Source organism: Gracilinanus agilis, chromosome 3, assembly GCF_016433145.1.
Source record: "Gracilinanus agilis isolate LMUSP501 chromosome 3, AgileGrace, whole genome shotgun sequence".
Lineage (NCBI taxonomy): Eukaryota > Metazoa > Chordata > Mammalia > Didelphimorphia > Didelphidae > Gracilinanus > Gracilinanus agilis.
In genome coordinates, this window is record NC_058132.1 from 502535247 (window position 1) to 502555911 (window position 20665).

The 20665-nt window shown below is 39.4% G+C and overlaps 1 protein-coding gene across 1 annotated transcript in view; it reads left to right on the forward strand.

The window, feature by feature from the left end:
- Nucleotides 1–20665, forward strand: part of SH3RF3 (SH3 domain containing ring finger 3) — a 634709-nt gene that overhangs the window by 484510 nt on the left and 129534 nt on the right. The window contains exon 6 of the mRNA XM_044670492.1: nucleotides 18941–19111. Within this exon, the coding sequence (XP_044526427.1) occupies nucleotides 18941–19111 (171 nt within the window). The remainder of the gene's footprint in view (nucleotides 1–18940; nucleotides 19112–20665) is intronic.

The following is a 20665-nucleotide window of genomic DNA, read 5'->3' on the forward strand; positions in this document are numbered from 1 at the left end:
ATGACAAAAGGAAAATCATGGATCAAATTCTGGCCCCCCAAAACAAAACATATCCTCCTGTTGGAATTATTTTCCCTGAGCTTCTAAGGTCTGGTCAAGGAGTTAAAAGGGATAGTCTTACTTTTCATCCAAACCTATATTTGAGTTGTTCTCCTAATGCTGACTGCTTGTATCACATAGCTCTGTGTACCATACAATGCATGGTAGGAGAGTGATCGATAGCAATATTGATGATCCCCCTCTAAAACATGACCTTTGAATCACATTTTTATTCCATTCCTGGAAGATAAAATGATAACTTTGACCTTGTCAAGTTATCAAGTGAGAATTAGCCTGTTCCCTGCAGTACTTGGATTCACTCCATAACCCTTAGAATTTATAAGCCCTGTGTCCACTCTCTGAGCAGTACACAAGTGCTTTGTATCTGATGCTTCTCCCTAAAATAGTGCCTGATAAAAACTGGCAATGTAGCCTTTTAGTGAACAAACAAAAAAGCACACTGGTGCAGCTTAATGTCTACCTATCAGTTCCCAATAGCCTCATCCCCAAAATGGCCCTTTGGATTATATTCCACATCCCTCATGGAAAGAGTACTGGACTTTTGAGTCAGGGGTCCTGGTCATGGGTTGTGTGACCATGGGAAAAATCCTTAACTTTTTCCAGCCTTAGTATCCCCATCTGTAAAATGGAGATGATAATACTTAAAAATAGTTTTCTTACTGAATGGTTGGAAGAAACTCATTTTCTAAGCTTTTGAAGCATTCTGTAAATATGAACTATCATTATTATTATTTAATTTTAAGGTCAGCATTTGTCTGGCAAATAAACTCCCACCTCCACCTGATGTTGGTATAGTTCTTCGTAGTTCATGAGGTGTTTGTACCAACTTACGATTCCCCTTCAAGAATTTCTGAACTACATAGAAATAAGATTTATACATGAAAACTTAGGACTTGCCCAGAGTAGTAGGGTTGATGATGAAACTCAGATCTCTAGACTCCAAGAGATTATTGTTTCTATTGATCACTGATTAAATACAATAAACCAAATCCTTAATTTCATTAAGTGAACTTCCAAGTGATGAAACTCCCTCTACCAGTGCATAGGAAATGATAAGAAACTAACAGTTTGAGAGAGTTGCCTAGGGCCATTGAGAGGTTAAGTGACTTGCTCAGGGACACACAGTCAGTTTGTGTCTATATAGATCACTGGGTCATTGATCATACTGTTCTTATTATAGTTCTTTCTCCTATGGAAGTTACTTGGGTTTTGTTCTGAGCGTCTCCACAAGTCTCTGTGTCACCTTAGTGGATTCTCAGTGTTCAAATTAAGTTAGACACGTCAGATGTCTAACTTAGGATATCCAAGACAAACAAATTAAATGCTAAACATTAGTTTATGTAACCACAAGTCCAAAAGCCCATTAGTTTAAGATTCTCTCTTCATTGGCAGAAATTAACTCCACATCTTACACATACACGGAGCATTCATCTCCAGCAAAGAAGGTTACCTATGCAGCTGTTGTCAAGTGTATTAAAGCCATGGTCATGGAAAGAAAGAAAGGAAGGAAGGAAGGAAGGAAGGAAGGAAGGAAGGAAGGTGAATGAAGGCAGGAAGGAAGGAAGGAGAATGAAGGCAGGAAGAAAGAAAGAAACAAACAAACAAACAAAGAAGGAAGGAAGGAAAGAGAAAGAAGGAAGGAAGACAGACAGGACCAGGGTACACTGGAAAGAGCACTGAATTTGGAGTAAAAGTCCCTAAGTTCAAACCTTGGCTTTGCTATTCCATCTGTGACCTTGAGCAAATCACTTAAGTGAAACTGAGCTTCAGTTTGTTTAGCTGAAAAACTGGGGGCTTGTATTAGATAGCAGGGCAACTAGGTGGTATGGTGGATAGAATGCTGAATCTGGAGTCAGGAAGACTCATCTTCTCATGTTCAAATCAGTCCTCAGGCAACTATTAAATGTGTGACCCCAGGAAAGTTACTTGACTCTCTCTACCTCAGTTTCCTCATCTGTAAAATGAACTGGAGAAGGAAATGGCAAACCACTCCATTATCTACCAAGAAAACCCTAAACGAGGTCACAAAGAGTCAAACAGACTGCAATGACTCAACAACAACAAATGTTAGATAGCGTCTAAGATCCTTTCCAGCTCTAAATACATGATGCTATCATGATGGTGGAAAAAATATTTGGAGGAATCATGGAATTTCAAGTAATTCAATTTCAAGCAAATCCTTCTGTTCCCTTCCATACTTAGAAAAAAATGTAGGTTAACGCAATGTGCCCAGCTGCCCTCTGAGCCAGTCTCATCCTGGCTCTCCAAAAGACAGAGGCAGAATCCTTTGAAGGAGTCTCTGTGGAGAATGAGAAAGACTATTACTTAAGGAGACAGAAAAGAGAGTAATTATCTCATGGGGAGAAATGGCATGAAATGAATAAAAATCCTAATAAAGTTGAACTGATTTTAAAAAATAAAAGCCAAAGGTGGACAATTAGCAAGTAACGAAAACCTTGCTGTAGATGGTAGCAAATAACATGGATGAGTGACTCTTGTATTAAAAAAGAATGTCAACAGGCTAGAAGTGTGGAAGGTATATATGGGGCATATTCTCATGAGGCTGCTAAAGCAAATAGGGAAGCATGCTTACTGAACCAAATACCAGTATTTTAAAAGAAATGTTATGGAGACCTGAGGGAAGTGCTAGGGATGCTTACGGGATCAAGAGAAGGAATCAGAATAAACACTTCCCAATGTGTCTCAAAATGATTGGGCAAGAGACCCCAGAAGTTGGAACAGAGAGTGTACTCAAAGGAGATGTATTAAAAGTACCCATTGTAGTGAGCGTGTTGCTTATTTCTGTCATATCCAAACTCTTTGTGACCCCATTTGGAGATTTCTTGACAAAGATACTGAAGTGGTTTGCCATTTTCTTCTACAGCTCATTTTTTACAAATGAGGAAACTGAGGCAAAAAGAGTTAAGTGACTTGTCCAAGGTCACACATCTAGGAAATGTCTGAGGCCAGATTTGGACTCTGGAAGATGAGTCTTCTTGACTCTAGATTATAGCACACTATCCACTTCACCACCTAGTTGCCAGTGTACTATGGTCTAGAAAATAGAGAGCTAACCTTAGAATCAAGGTCTGAGTTCAAATCCTGCCTCTAACACATAATTAAAGCATGATGTAGTGCATGTCACTAACATCTCAGTACCTCGGTGCCTTTTTTTTTTTTTGGTTGATGGACATTGCTTATTAAAAAATGATCTTGGTGTTTACAGTTTCATATACACAGAGAAAGCTACAATGAAAATAGATCTTCCTGGTGATGAATAGCAGTAACTAAACTATGGCCAAGTAGAAAACTGTACACACATTTACTGGCATTGTAAAAAAGTGTTCATAAGTGCAAATAATCATAAATTAAACACACACACATAAAAACAATTTTCTGATGATTGTTGTCACAGAATTGTACATTGGTCCAATTGTCTGCCCCTCTGTAAAGGGACAGAAAAATTACCAATAGACCTGCATTGGTTGAGTTGTTTTCTAGGCAGGAGTTCCCAATACCATCAAAGTAACAGATACACACCAGAAACAAACAGAAATCTGGACTGTCCTGTTGAATTTCCCCTCTCTCTACATTCAGTAGCCCAACCTCTTCATGGATATATTCCATCATTTGCTTTCTTTCTGTGGGTTTGAACTTATGTTATTCAAGCAGGTAAGTTTTTAGTTGCTACTATTTTAGGAAGTTAATGTATTTGTGGGGCAGCTAGGTGGCTTAGTGGATGGAGAATCAGGTCTAGAGATGGGAAGTCCTGGGTCCAAATGTCATTTCAGATACTTCTAGTTGTGTGATCCTGGGCAAGTAACTTACCCCCAGTTAACTAGTGTAGCATCCATGATCCTGAGAGGGGTCAAAGCTGCCTCACAGAATTCCATAGTACCCCCTTTCCTGGAGTTCTGGGGGGCACTATGGAATTCTGTGAGACAGCTTTGACCCCTCTCAGGATCATGGATGCTACACTAGTCATCATTGCTCTTCTGCCTTGGAAATGACTCTTAGTTTTTATTCTAAGACAGAAGGTAAGGGTTTTTTTTTTAATAGTTAATATATTTGTGCGTGTATGCCCATGGTATGTTGGGGACCTTGGGGTGGAAGGATGGAAGGATTGATCCCTTACAAGTTTATTAATCTAGTTCTTCCTATCCTGAGATCTAGGCAACTAGATAGCACAGTAGATAGAGTGCCATCTTGGAGTCAGGAATACCTGAGTGCAGATCTAGTCTCAGAAACTTCTTGACCACGTTGCCTTGGACAAGTCACTCAACCTCTGTTTGACATAGGAGGAAGAAAAAAACCACACAAGAAAACCCTATGGACAAAAATCCACAGGGTCAAGAAGAGTCAGACACAACTGTAAAATGACTGAACAACCATTATCCTGAGATCTGTCTTATTCGCAGTCTGATTGAAGAAAGGAAGAAGAGTAAACTTTACACTGCAAACAAAGGCAAAGAGCTGTGAAAGTCTGCTGTCTACAAATAGCTCTTCCTTTCACCAGAGGTCCTTGCCAGTACAATTAATATTCTCCTCTACCCTATAAGACCTGGAGTTGTCCTTGCAAAAATCTGCCTCCTCAGGGGCAGCTGGGTTGCTCAGTGGATTGAGAGCCAGACCTAGAGATGGGAGGTCCTAAGTTCAAATCTGGCCTCAGACACTTCCCAGCTGTGTGACCCTGGGCAAGTCACTTGACTCCCATTGCCTCCCCTTACCACTCTTCTGCCTTGGAGCCAATACACAGTATTCACTCCAAGATGGAAGTTAAGGGTTTAAAAAAAATGTGCCTCCTCACTACAGCCAGTCACCAGCTCTCTGAACCTTTCATTTCTTAGCACCATGGAATTCTGTCCAGTTTTGCCAGGAAATTGTTTGTCCAAAAACCTAACACTCTCGACAGAGTTTAAACCAAATGAAAAGGCTGGAGCAGCCCTGAGATTAAAAGTGCCCCTAGTAGTGACATTTTTTTTTTAGAATTCCAGAATGGGATGGGATTGAATACAGCAGGGCCCCAGGGAGACAGACAGACAGAGACAGAGACAGAGGACAGAGAAAGAGAAAGAGACAGAGAGAAAGAGAGAATGCTTGGGGGCATTCGGTTAAGAAGAAGACTGATCCATTCCTTGTGATATAAATCACTCTTCGAGTGTGGTCCATCTGGTGCCTTTTTTTTTTCTGAGTCATTTCTGAAAGAAAAACAGACCCAGAATGACATATTCATCCACACTAGGCCAGTGCCTTACTCCACTATTAGTCACATGCATGATATGCAGATACTATGCGTAGAGGAGTGTCGTGCAAGGAAAAGAAATGATCCAGCAAATCCATCTGCTTTTTGTTTCTCCTCTGAGGAGCTCAAAGAAAAGAAATCATGAGGGGGAGAGATTTTTCAAGGTGAAGTCACACTTATTGACATTCTAGTTCCCCCAGCAACGTACACCTAGACACTGCACTTGAAATATTTAAACTAGGGGATGAATTACTCACTGGATAGTCACTGAACAAATGTAAAACAAAGAAGAAAATGCCAAGCACATTAGGACCGTGTTAAACAATCAGTGCCGCTCACCCTCTTTTCCGTAATCATTCCCTCTGAGAGCTGAACTTAGAGGAGATGAAAGAATGCAGCGGCTCCCCTCCAGCCCTCCACAAACCCACTATAAATGCCACTCTTGGGAAGAACACGGTGCCACTTTCTAAGCTGTGTCCCGGGAAGTTCCTTTGCTTTGTTTAACTTCCTCTAGGTATGCCACTGAGTTTGTCTTCTGTTTTAGGAAAAAATCCCACTGGGGGCAACTAGGTAGCTCAGTGGATGGAGAGCTAGACCTAGAGACAGGAGGTCTTAGATTCAAATCTGGCCTCAGACACTTCCAAGCTGTGTGACCCTGGGCAAGTCACTTAACCCCCATTGCCCAGCCCTTACCACTCTTCTGCCTTGGAGCCAATACACAGTATTGATTCTAAGATGGAAGTTAAGCATTTAAATAAACAAACAAACAAACAAACAAATAAATAAATAAATGGACAAACAAACAAATAAATAAACAAACAAACAAATGAATAAATAAATGAAAAGATAGATAGATAAATGAATGAATGAATGAATAAACAAATAAATGAATGAATGAATGGATGGATGAATGAATGGATGAATGGATGAATGAATAACTAAATGAATGAATGAATGAATGAATGAATGAAAATAAAAAATAAATTGTAATTCTTTATATACAATTGGAAATATTTAATAAAATAAAAAGTATATTTTTAAAAAGATGGTTTACTGAAGGTCATACCATGAGTAACAACCCCAGTTGCTTAGCCCTTACCACTCTTCTGCCTTGGAACCAATACATAATATTGGTTCTAAGGTGGAAAGTAAGGGTTTTAAAAAAAAGTCCCATCCAACACTTTGGCTCTGCTAGCTCCTTCCTATGCCCATGATGGATGGAGCTTCCTGCCAAGAATAGGTGGACGATAGAGACATAATAGTCATATAAGGACAAAGCTTCCAAAGGGGCCTAAAAGAATAGAATCCAAATGGCCGATGGCTTACTGTAGCACATGAAGTAAATTGGAATAATCACTGGTAATGTAGGACATTCTGGGGTCATTAGAGATGGAAGGGAAGGGAGATGCCATCTACAGATGTCACTTCTTCCTGCTCCCTCATTCCATCCTGGAATTCCCAGCTCCAGCTCCTTCCTGCTAGATACATTTTAATACCTAATCAATAACTAATCTTATCTTCCTCACAACACAGATGAAGAAATTGAGAATGAGAGAGTGACTCGCTCAAGGCCTCATCAGTAGTAAAGTTGCAAAGGTAGAATTTATACCTCGTCCAGTACCAGTATTCCTTTCACTTTACCGTTATCCCTTTCGATACTTTTAGGATTATCCAGGAAATGTGTGTGCTATGTATTACGTTAAATTTAATGAAGCATTTCCCAAACTGATTAAGGTGATAAAATATCACTGGATTTAAAATATATTCATGGACACAATAAATACTGGACTAGAATTTGTTGAGATACGAGATAAGGAAAGTTGGGAAATGTTTAGAGCAAAATAAAGGATATCAGTAATATTTTCATACTGAAAAATCATTAGTATAGTTGATGACTTTATGGTTTAACATTTCAGAATGGAAAGGCAAGTAGCAGCAAGAGTAGTAATCGCAGCAGCAGTGGGGGGCACTAGGTGGCTCAGTGGATTGAGAACCAGACCTAAAGACAGGTTCAAATCTGGCCACACACAAATACTTTGGCCACATCATGAGAATACAGAACTCATTGGAAAAGACGCTCATGTTGGGAAAATGGAAGGCAAAAGGAGAAAGGGACGACAAAGAATGAGATAATGGATTGATAATGCCGTGGAAACAATGAATATGAACTTTGACAGACTTGGAGAGATAGTGGAAGACAGAAGGGCCAGGCATGCTGGGTGCGTGGGGTCATAAAGATTTGGACAAGACTGAATTATTAAATGACAACCACAAAATTTTCCCTTGGTATATCCTGTCTCTCAGCTACAAGGATGAAGGCTCTCCTTTTTCTCCTTTCCATCTTGTCTTCCCATATCCTTGCATGTTTACAATAATAAATTCTCAAATTAAAGTCAGTACGGTTATTGTCACTATTTTATCTTGGAAGATTAGATCAGCCTCTGCAGTTTACCCCAGTGTTATCCTTTAGCTAACCCTATGGAAAGATTTCTCCATGTTGCCAAGCTCTCGATGTAGTACTGGCACATTTTACTTTAAATTTTACTTTTAAAGTCATTTTGGTCGCACGATATCCTTCGACTTTGATCCCTGGTCCCTTTGTCCTTAGGTAGGTCCCTCCATACTGATCCCCATACCCGAGTTACTTCTGCCCATCCACTTTATCTTCTCCTTCTCCCTAGATGTGAAGTACACTATCGGAAGACACGACAAAGCCCCAATAACCGGCTTTACTATAGATTCGTGCTGTCTAAGCTCAGCTGGGCATACTCTGACACCTACCAATCCTTCTTTTCTTCTCTGATTGATTCCCTATCATATTCCCCGCAGTAGCTGTTACAAATATTCTCTCTCTTCAAGTCCTCAACTCCACCCCCATGCCTCACTCAGCAGATGGCCTGGTCTCCTATTTTCCTGAGAAGGTTGAGTTCATCAATCACGAGCTTCCATCATACTGCAAAACCTCTCTGTCTTCCCCCATTTTCTCCTTCCCTCCAGTCTCAGAGGTATTCTCCCTGCCAAAGTCAATCATTTCCAATGGGTCTTTGGTCTTGTTCTCCTAAGGCCCTTGAGCTTTCATTCATCCTTCTTTCTTATCTTTTTTTTCCCTCTTCTCCAAACATGGTCAGGTCTCCCTGATCCTGAAAATACCTCCCTGAGTTATATGACCCATTATCCTCTTCCAGCCTCATCCAGCCTTTTTCTTTAACTTCACATGGCTAGCCTGGGCATCCTACTTAAAATGAAAGTTCTAGGTAAGCTCAGTCAATGAGAGGGGAAAGGCCCAAAAGAGCAGTGGAGTACTTCCAATTTGGGAACTCCAGGGGTGGTACAATCAGCTTCCAGTGTAAAGAGGTTTCTGGGCACCGTAGAGAAAAACCAGGAGTACCACCAATAAAGGATATGTTGTTTGAACTATATATCTTTTGCTTGAACATTGTTGTTTGCATATTATCTCTCCCACTAGAAAATTATTTCCTCACCTTTTGCCTTTCTTTATATATCCCCAGTACCTTAGGACAGTGCGTGACACAAAGTAAATGACTGTTAACTAAGTGGTTTTCTTCCAATGTGTTTAAATATCCCACAATCTCTTTTGTTGATTTATCTTCCCCCTTCTCCTTCCAAGGGGTAAATGACCCCTCCAAGGCTCTGATTCTGTCTCTTTTCTTCTTTCCCAATGTTATGGTCTTGATGATCTCCTGTCCCACCCTGGAGAAAAAGTGTTCTAAATCTATATATTCAATTCAACAAGCCTGCTTTCTGCAAGGTATTGTGCTAAGGATACAAGGATGGAAATGAAACAAGAAATTTCCATTAAATTGGGATGAAAGAACATGTGCATGGAAAAATAAATACAAAGGCATTTCAATGTATGAAGAGTCCTAGAAACTGAAGGAAATCCATTAAGACCCCTTATAAAAGGTGATTCCAAGAGACAGAGATAAGTAGAAAGAAAATTGTACTCAGACTCTTCCTAGCTGTGTGACCCTGGGCAAGTCATTTAACCCCCATTGCCTAATTACCACTCTTCTGTCTTAGAACCAATACACAGTATTGATTCTAAGATGGAAGGTAAGGGTTTAAAAAAAAAAAAAGGAATATTGTACACGTGGGTGTATTAAAAAAAAAACCAATCAGGAGGGGCAGCTGGGTAACTCAGTGGATTGAGAGCCAGGCCCAGAGACAGGAAGTCCTGGGTTCAAATCTGGCCTCAGACACTTCCCAGCTGTGTGATCCTGGTCAAGTCACTTAACCTCCATTGCTTGGCCCTTACCATTCTTCTGCCTTGGAACCAATATACAGTATTGATTCCAAAATGGAAGGTAAGAGTTTAAAAAAACAAAACAAAACCAGGAGGTCATTTTGGTCTGAAGGTAGAATGTATGAAATAGAGTCAAGAGGTAGTAAGCCTAAAAAAGAGAAATGGGAGCCAAATTTTGAAAGGCTTTAAATGCCAAGAGGGATTCTGTTTTATCCTAGAGGCCAGCCAGAGCCTCTGAAGCTTCTTGAGAAAGGAAGTGCCATGATGAATGTCTTACAAATATCAATTTGGCAGCTATGTTGGAACAGATTGGAGAAAGCAGAAGCTGTATTCAAAGAAAACAATTAGTAGACCTTTGTGATAAATGAGAGGTTTTGAGAAATGAATAAGAGTAGTTGTGGTGTGAGTAAAAAAAAAAAGGATGGATGCAAGAGATATTGTAAAAGTAAATTCAGCAACATTCAGCAATTGATTGGTTACAGGTTTCCTCCATCATTTTGAAATTATTGTTGTGGTGATGGTGGGTATCAAGTGTCAAGAATGACTCCTAGGTTTTTGATCTTGGATAACTGGAGGAATTCTGATATCCTGAACAAAAATAGGGGGAAAGAAGGAGGAATGGGTTTAGGAGAAGAAATAAGGAGTTCCAGTTTGAACATGTTGAATTTCGAGATGTCTATGGAGCACCAAGATGGAGTTATCCAGGAGGAAGTTGGAGACATAAGACTGAAACATAATAGAAAGATGAGGGCTAGATATGTACATTTGGCAACCCATACAAACTACTGAAATCATAAAAAGATTATAAAGAGAGAAGAGAAGGCCTAAAACAGAGACATGGTGGATCCATGCATAGGGAGCAGAATATGAGTTTTAAATCTTTCAAAGGAAGCTGAGGGATACATAGATAGGTACAAAGAAAGCCAGGAAAGAACATTGTCGTGAAAATAAAACAAAACAAAGCAGGAGGGAAAGGGCATCCTTAACAGTCCCAAGAATACTATAGAAAGGCAAGAAGAATGATGACTGAGAGAGCCATTGTATTTGGCAATAAACATATTTAGCAACATTTTGCATTTGCAGGTAAGTGGGGATGGAAACCATATTGCAAGGCTTTGAGAAGTGAGTGGGGGATGAGAAAGTAGAGGAAATGAATGTAGACAATTTTTTCTAAGACTGGATGTCAAATGGTGATAAGAGGTAGGAGGATATGTTGAAGGAATGGTAAGGTCAAAGTTAATGAGCTTAATTTTTGACAAAGAATTTTTCCTTGGGAAGATAAAATTTTATAACTCTTAGGCATACTTGATAATCTAGCAAACTGACTTCTATGATTTCACATTCCTTTTTTTTTCTTAAAAAAAAAATAAAGTGACTAACACCCTGCTTTATTTTTGAATTTTGGGTGTGAGTTTGATGGCTGTGAAAGTGAGATGCTAGGAGCCTTGATTAAGCATAGTGTGGGCAGTCACTTTTTTTCTATTCTTAACACAGTTCTGCCAAGGCGACCTGGGACAGCTGGCCCTCACAGATATCATTTCAGGTTTTACAGTCTCCCATTTGGACAGCCAGCTATTTGGTTAATGTGGTCAGCGGACACAAGGCACAAGATGATCCCACACTGGGAAAGCAAAAGGAATAAGAGAATGGGGCTCATTTGGCAGTAGCTCCTTCAATTACCATTCACTGTCCCCAGTTCTCTCATTTTCCAGTTCTGCCCCAGCTGTTTTATGGTTTCAGTGGCATAAGTTGAAAGGTGAAAGTAGGGGGAGGAGTGGTCCAGGCAGCAGCTGGGAGACATCCTTAAAGTCCATGGAGTAGCCTGTGTTGTACATTCTGGGGAGAGAGTAACTGCATGGATTTCTCATAAGTCCCAAAAGCATCTTGACTTCCTCAACTTGAACCAAAGAAGAAACTACCACTTTTTTCTCTTCTCTTTAGGGAATAGTATTAATTGTACTTATATCCCTGATGTCTGGCTCATTATTGTTGTTGTTTATTTGTTGCAGTCATGTCCTACTCTCCATGGCCCCATTTAGATTTTTTTTGGCAAAGATATTGGAATCATTTGCCATTTCCTTCTCCAGTTCATTTTACAGATGAGGAAATCGAGGCCAACAGGGTTAAGCAACTGGCTCAGGATCACACAACTAGTAAATGTCTGGATCCGGATTTGAATTCAGGTCTTCCTGACTCCAGGACCAGCTCTCTATCCATTGTGCCACCTATTTGCCTCCCAAATATAGAGGTCAAATGTGTGATCAAGCAATCTATGAATGAAATGATAGGTTCCATTCCATCTTCCCAATGGCCAATTGTGGGCTTGTCTTCAACACAACTCTAGGACCCTAGACACTCCTCAATCAACATTCCCTATTCTCTTTTCGCCCTTCTTATTGCTTCACTGGATTTTGTACCCACAGGGTTACTTCCTAGTTATTATAGACACCTGGTCATGGGGACAAAATTTACCACTTAGTCTCCTATTTACACATCTATGCTACTGCATAGATGACATCAAGTCTATAGCAGGTCCCACTCAGTGAATACACTCTCTACTCTCAAACAGTAGTTAGCATAAGAACCCTTTGGGTTTCAGAGGCTCAGAATGAGTTGCATAAGATTAATAGCTATGGACAGTCTGTGACCTCCATCACAAATCTCTGTATCCTCCCAATATCCCCCTCCTTTATAGATTTCCTATCCAGGAAACCATCTTCCTTCTGTGTAACTAGGATTTTCTACCCTTGGACTTCATCTCCCAGAATCCCTTTCCTTTCATCCCCATGTTACATCCTTACATGTTGTATATAAAAGTTTCTGGAACTTCTCTCTCTCTCTCTCTCTCTCTCTCTCTCTCTCCCTCCCCCCCCTACTTGCGCAGACCAGGAAGCTCCTCTTTACTGATGGTTTTTTACTTTTCTTTACTTCAAGTGATTATTAATGAATCTTATAAAAATATAATACTTGGAGTTATTGGAAATTAATTTTAATTTTACATTTCTCATCACCCAAGTCCCAAACCTTGACATCATACTTGACTTGTTACTCTTACCCCACATATCTAATCAATTACCAAATCTTGATACTCCCCCCAACAAGATATGCCCCATTTTCTCTACTCGCATAGCTGCTATCTTAGTTCAACCCCTCATCCCTTTCACCTGCACTGTTGTAGAAGCCTCCATATTGGTCTTTCTGTTTCAGGTCTCCATCTAATCCCATCTATTCTCCAGGCAACTGTCAAAATAACTTTCCTGAAGTATTACTCCCCTATTGAATAAACTCCAAAAGCTCCCTATTGATTCTGGGATAATATATTGTTTTATCATTATCTCATCCTTTACTAATTACTATTTTGTGTGAATTTTATAACTGATAGAAGTATTATTATAGTAGTGCCTTCTATGATTTGTAAGTAGGTAATTATATACCTATAGGGTTGCCACCAGGCACAGTGGATAGAGTGCCAAGACTGGAATTAGGAAGACTTGAGTTCATATCTGGCCTCAGACACTAACTAGTTGTGTGATCCTAGGCAAGTCATTTAACCCTGTTTGCCTCAGTTTCCTCATCTGTAAAACAAGTTGGAGAAGGAAATGGCAAACCACTCCAGTATCTTTGCTGACAAAACCTCAACTAGGGTCATGAAAAGGCAAATATGACTGAGAGGACTGAACAGTAACAGCAATTATATGCCTGTTTAAAGAATGCATACTCAAAGATCTCGTATTGATCAGAGTATGTGACTGAAAAGCTGCGAGACCACTGCTTTATGCCATAATGTCCTCTCACTTGTACTCTGCTATTTTTTTATCTTTACCTTTCCAAAGCACTAGCTCATAAGTTGGAGGACAGGATGCTTTCTTCATATGGCCTTGGACAAGTCATCTCTCTCTGGGTCTTAATTTCCTCAATTCTAAAATGGTGGGGATTGAACCAGGTGGTCTCTTAGGTTTCTTTCATCCCTAAATCTCTCATCCTAAAATTCCTTCATTGGTCATATTTCATCTTTTAAACTGATTTCTCTCCCCTCTTTTTTGTATATTTGTTTCTTATGATAGTTTTCCCTAGCCCTTTTTGCTTTTCTTCCCATTCTTCCTGTAGGCCCTGCTCTGTTCCACATCACTTTTCTCCCACTATTTCCTCATCATGTTTCATTATTAAAATTTTAAATTATAGAACAAGGAATTAAATCTCCGGAATAAGACTAGCTACCAGTTTGGGAGAGTATGGAGGAACCAAGAAATTGTAAAGGAGGTCAACTTTAGAGAAACCTGGGAAAACTTGTATGAACAGAGTGAAGTCAGCAGAACCAGAGGGCCAATTTATATAGTAAGACCTTGGAAAAGACAAACAACTTTGATTGACTTAAGAATTCTGATCAGTGCCATGACCATTCACAGTTCCAGAGGATCAATGGATTGTGGTACCCGTTTCCTGATACTCAAACAGCAGCATGTGACATTTTCTGATACAGTCAATGTGGGGATTTATTTTACTTGATTGTGCATATTTTTTACAAATGTTTTGTTTTTCTTTTTCTTCCATTTGGCAAGGAGGAAGAAGAGAGGGCAAAGAATCTTCTGTCATCCTAATAAATAACATATACATATTATTTCTTTATACAGGGGGCTGCTAGGTGGCTCAGTGGATTGAAAGCCAGTCAGGCCTAGGAATGAGAGATTCTGGGTTCAAATTCATAACTGTGTGACCCTGGGCAAGTCACTTAATCCCCATTGCCTAGCCCTTACCACTCTTCTGCCTTAGAACCAACACACAGTATGGATTCAAAGACAGAAAGTAAGAGGTTTTTTAAAATAAAATAAATATATCGATACATGCATGTTGCATAGACACAAAACTGATTTTGAGACAGTTATGAAAAGAAGTCTAACAGAAAAGGTGTCACGCAGAAGACACTGCCTTAACTATAGCATGAGGGAAAATAGGCATTCTATGAGTCAGAGGTGAGGAAGGAGACGACTGAAGCATATGCAACAACTAAAATTTATCTTGAGCCTTATGTTTTCCAGAAGAAAGGGGCCCAGGGCCGCCTCTCGTTTTGACAGGGAATCCATTGGGTGCCATGTTGGCAGAATTCCCCCAGTAGGTCTCAGATGTCACCGGAGGACACAGCTGCAGAAGAATCCATCCGTTTTGTGGGTAGGCGAGAGAGTGTTAGCCAGGGATCTGGCTGGGAAAAAGAATGAAAAGTTTGCATACAATATCAGAGGCAGGAACCATCTCCAGCTTCGGGAGGGCACTGTTTTCTCTCCACCTTGAAACGTTATGTGGTAACAAGTTTAGAAAAGACTTCTCAAGTGACGGAAAACTTAGCAGAGAAATAAAAACAGAAACGTGAAGGGTGGGAGACGCTCTCCATGTGATTTCAATGAAACCAAAGACTTTTCTCATTAAAGTGTTTTATGATCTGTGGCACACATGTACATGACACCATACGGGGGAGCTGTGAATAAGGCTTAGGGCTCGTGCCAGGGCTCTGATCAAACAAAAGAAACCCTTTGAGAGTGACTCTTGGGTACCAGAGCAGGAAGGCCCAGATCCTGTGTCCCTTTCATCTGACGGTGTTTACCCAACTCGCCAGCAGCATCACCCCATATGGAAAGAGAACAAGGAGGAGGCTTCCCAGTGTTTGTGGCGAGCCCCAAGTCAGACGGCACTTCGATAGCCCGGAACGCTGGGCAGCATTTTTTTTCCTCCTTCTTGCCACAGTTCATAAATGTAAACACATCCCTTTCCATGTGAGAGCACTTACTTTTGCTGTTCTACACAGTACGATACAGATAAGATAATTATTGGCCTAAGCGAAGCCAGTGGTACCATATGCTGCTTTGACCGAACCATTATATTCCCGCAGACCACTAGGCAGAGTTGGATAGCCACTGGAACCCGATTTCAAGTCAGGAGGTTTTATTTTAACGTGTTTAGGGATGTATCGAGTCTCTCGTTTTCTGGCAGGCAGTTAATGAGACCTCCTTTTTGCTACCTGATTATGCAAACTGAACAAAGACTATACACAATGGTTTCTCCCATCTGGTGAATAATGCAATATAATTATTTAATTAGGGTCTCGTACCACGTGCACAAGAAAAATGGAGCCAAGCACATCAACCTAAGCACACCCTGAGGAACCATTACCCAACACTTGGTATTCTGCTCATTACTTCTGTTTATTTACTGCCCACAGAATCAAAAAGATTTTTCTGACATCATAAAGAGGCAGAATGAGGCAAACTTAAGCAGGATTTATTCTTCAATTATATTTCCTTGAAAGCAGAAATAAAAAAAAGCCGTGTATCTTTTTTTTATTGGTTTACAAGCCTCCAGTCGTGGCAGGAACCATCTCTCTCTACAATACGCTCCCATATATTGTTTGTCTCAGCTCGACAATGTGTCCAGAGCCCCTCCTCCTTGCCATGGGAAACTATCCCCATTTTAAGGTCACACTGGCTTTTGTTGTGCAAATTCTGTTTTCATATGGCTTTCCTATTTCTAGTCATCCTTCCGTATTACTGGCAAACAGCACTCAAAATTGAGCAAACATGAAAAGGGGATCCATATACCTTGGATTTATTTTTCCTCACCTGGGGATAGCAGAAATTTGAATATTTATGTTCATGAAGAAGAGCTGGATGGAAATTTTTTTTGATAATAGGGTTACTTATTCTACCCAAAGCAGAAAAGTCTTTCTTAATTTTAAATGTTTACATTTTACATTTCCTTCACTGTTTGAAGTCACATTTCAATCATACAAGTAATGTCCCTAAAGGAAGGAGGCAAGAATAAGTAAGAGAGAGAAGACAGAGGAGAGGGAGGGAAGCATTAAAGTAGAGGCAGAGACACCAAGACAGAAAGAAAGAGAGCGATCACACTGTAACTGGCCATAGGAAGAAAGCATCTAGAGTATGCAGAATTAGGAATTTTGAAATATATAAAATTTCCTGTTTGTTTTAATCCAAGGAATTTATAGAGATCTGCTGTGATTTTGCTCTATCCTGACACTCTGATGGAAACTCATAAGCCTGACGTAAAAGACTTCTTTCCTTACCTAGTGAATCTTATTCCTTGTCCTCAGTTTCCTCATCTCTAAAATAGAGATATACCTGAGATCCCTACCCTATGTGACTGCCACAAAGATCAAATCAAATAGCATACATTAAGTCCTTTGTAAACCTTAAAGCACCATAAAAATATCAATTATTATTATCTTCATTATCATTAGGGATAGGGACTAGACGAATGACTTCATTAGTTTATGGAACTCCCAGGTGAGGAAACCCGTGCATTAATGCAGATCAGCACCTTCTCTGAAACTTACAGACTCAAAAACTTGCCTAGAACACCAAGTTAAGTGACTTTCCAAAATGAATCAGTGTTATACAGCCAATATGTATCAGGGTCCAGGCTTGAACTCAAACCTTCCTGACTCCAAGAACAGTCCTCCATCTAGCATAGAACTCTGCCTCTCACTATCATTATTATTATTCTCTGCTTGTTGTTATCATCATCATCATCATCATCATCATCATCATCATTGATACTCCTAATGAGAATTCATTCTCTGAGTATAAGGGGAGTATTTCAGGATGGGGGAAATGGACCTTTTCAGGACCTTCTGGAGCCTGAAACTATTACCAGATTAATTTATGAAATAATAATGCGTTCGTCCATTTCTCCCAAAGCTCTTACTAATATGCGAGTGTTAACAATCTGTATGTGAGGGGAAGACTCTGCTTTAGTGACTTTTATCCCAAATTTGTTCCTGAGATTCCTTGACACCTGCTAAACTTCATGGGCAGACACAAGTGAGCTGTTTGAGATCCACTATGATTAAAACTCCTAAGGTCAAGATGAGGAAGATGGGTTAGGCAAATCCTCATCTAAACTAAAAAAAGGAAAATTATTGTTAGGTGATATAGCCAAATAGTGGGGCTTGGAGTCAGGAAGGACTGGGTTCAAATTCTGCCTCAGATACCTAATAGCATGTGAGTCAGTCTTTCAGGTTAATGCAGATCAGCACCTTCTCTGAAACTTACAGACTCAAACTTACAGACTGAGTCAGTCTTTCAGGTTCCGTTTCCAATATCATCTATCTCCTGGGATGATTGGGAAGATCAAATGATCTAATATATGTAAAGTACTTTGTATGCCTTAAAGCACAATATGTTTGTTAGTTATTAATACTACTAGCTCTGTAGTTCATACCTTTATCCACCCAAGAAAGATGTTATATGCCAACAATATCTTCAAATGTAAAATGAGGAATTAGAAAGCCAGTCCTGGAGAAGGGAAGGTCCTGGGTCAAATCTGGCCTCAGACACTTCCTAGATATATGACCTTAGGCAAGACACTTAACCCCAGTTGAGTCTGGATCTTACCACTCTTCTGAGAGCCAATATTTAGTATTTGATTCTAAGACAGAGGGTAAAGGTATAAATAAATAGATTTATATATATAAATCTATTTATGTATATATATATATTTGTTTGTTTGTTTATATGTTTCACTGAAATCAAAACTAGGAGAATGTTGTACACAGTAGAAGCAATATCATAAGGATGATCAGATGTAAAAGACTAAGCTNATGTTGTACACAGTAGAAGCAATATCATAAGGATGATCAGATGTAAAAGACTAAGCTACTGTGATCAAGAAAATGATCCAAGCCAATTCCAAAGGACTTACAATGAAAAATAATATACAGTTCCAGAGAGAGAAACAATAAACTCTGAGGGAAGATTGAAGCATTCTCTTTCTACTTTTCTTATTTTTCTTGTGTATGTATTTTCTTTTGCAACGTGACTGATAGAGAAATATCTATTGCATGGCTTCACATGTATAATTGTTATCATATTACTTACCTTCTCAAAGGGTAAAGGAAGGTTGCAAGGGAGGGAAGGAGGGAATTTGGAACTCAATATTTTTTTAAATGGATATTAAAAATCCTTGGGAGCAGCAGGGTGGCTCAGTAGATTGAGAGCCAGGCCTAGAGATGGGAGATCCTAGATTCAAATTTGGCCTCAGACACTTCCTAGCTGTGCGACCTTGAGCAAGTCACTTAACCCCCATTGTCTAGTCCTCACCACTCTTCTACCTTGGAACCAATATACAGTATTGATTCTAAGATGGAAGGTAAGGATTTAAATAAATAAATAAAAAGAAAAAATAAATTGTAATTATATATAATTGGAAATATTTAATAAGATAAATAAAATATGTATTTTTAAAAAGATGGTTTACTAAAGGTCATCCCATGAGTATGGGGGCATAAGTGAAGCCCAGTAAACTTATTCTTCTCTCTTTAATAAAGTACCTCTACTTACCTTTTGGTGCATGGCTTCCTTCCACAGATACCTAGCACTTTATGCGTACAAGCCCCAGAAGAATGACGAGCTGGAACTGCGCAAGGGAGAAATGTACCGAGTCATTGAGAAGTGTCAAGATGGTTGGTTTAAGGGAACCTCACTGAGAACTGGGATCTCTGGAGTCTTCCCAGGAAACTATGTGACTCCTGTCTCCAGGTGAGGAGTATAGAATGCCTATTGATTTACAAAGGTCCCCTCCAAGCTTCCCTTCAAGACCCAAAAGATAACAGACAATATAAGATTATACCATCATAGTTCTTTTTCTATTTTAATTACAAATTTCCACATATGTTTTCCAGAGTCATATGATCCATATTGTCTCCCCCTCTTCTTCCCTCCCTGCTCCCTGAGCTGACAAGCAATTCAATCTGGGTTATAATTCATTATCACATAAAACATATTTCCATATTATTCATTTTTAAAGTGAATAATCTTATAAAACTAAAACCTCAAATCCTATACCCAAATAAACAAGTGATAGATCATATGTTTTCATCTGCATTTCTTCTCCCACAGTTCTTTCTCTGGAGATGGATAGCATTCTTTTTCATAAGTCCTCAGAATTGTCCTGCATTGTTGTATTGCTATTAATAGCAAAGGGTCACTTCTAGTTCTAAATATAATTCAATGATGAATCTTCCAAAATTTTATTTTATATTCAGTGAGTTAGCTTGAAAGGAATTGACCAGTTTGAGCTTTAAAGTCACTTCCATCTGTGAGGTTCTCCTAACTAGCTTGAAGGCTATAGTTAATACTAGAAGAAAGGAGTGTTAACTCATCTTGCTTTGAAAATCCATAACAGATATAAATCCAGGGGCATCACTCTCACCTAACGAAACAAAGTGGTTCCCCAAAATCAGGGTATTCGGTGAAACAGCATTCCATAGACATGATATTATAAGTCATGAGTCAAACTGTATTCCTATAGGGTTTCATGAAATTATCAAGATATTTGAATATGTTATATTATGTATGATCTTATTAAGTTTGTAGGGGTATGACTGTACACAAAAGTAAATGAACTCAAAGAAGTTAAGAGCATCTACTGTGTACTAGATATGACAGATTAAAATGATATTGAAAGTTTATTGATTATATCAGGTTTATTGGTTAGATCAGCATTATAACTGATAAAGTGAAATAGATCTCCATGGCTCTCTTATGACCAGGGACTACCTTAGCTGAGTCAGGCTGCTTAATAAATAGATTTTTAGAAGCCCTCCTTTGACCATCCCAAGACATCTTTAACAGATGATAGCTAATTAAGAGGTGGCCCATCAACCTCTCCACACCTCCCTATCCCCACATGTGGACAGGTCATGAACAGAGGAAAAAATCCTTCTCTTCTTCATCTATTAACCAAATTTTGTTAAAAAGAAAGACAATTGGGGACAGCTGAGTGGCTCAGTGGATTGAGAGCCAGGGCTAGAGATGGGAGGTCCTAGGTTTAAATCTGGTCTCAGACATTTCCAAGCTGTGTCACCCTGGGAAAGTCACTTAACCTCCAATGCCTAGGCCTTACCACTCTTCAGTCAGCCTTAGAACCAATACACAGTATTGATTCTAAGATGGGAAGTAATGGTTTAAAAAATAAAGAAAAAAAGGAAGACATTCTTTGGGATTCCCAAGGCAAAGAAAATGCAAAAAGCAGCAGACTAGACTTCATCTCTGACCTAGATCCCAAATAGGAATGAATGCATACTCATTCTT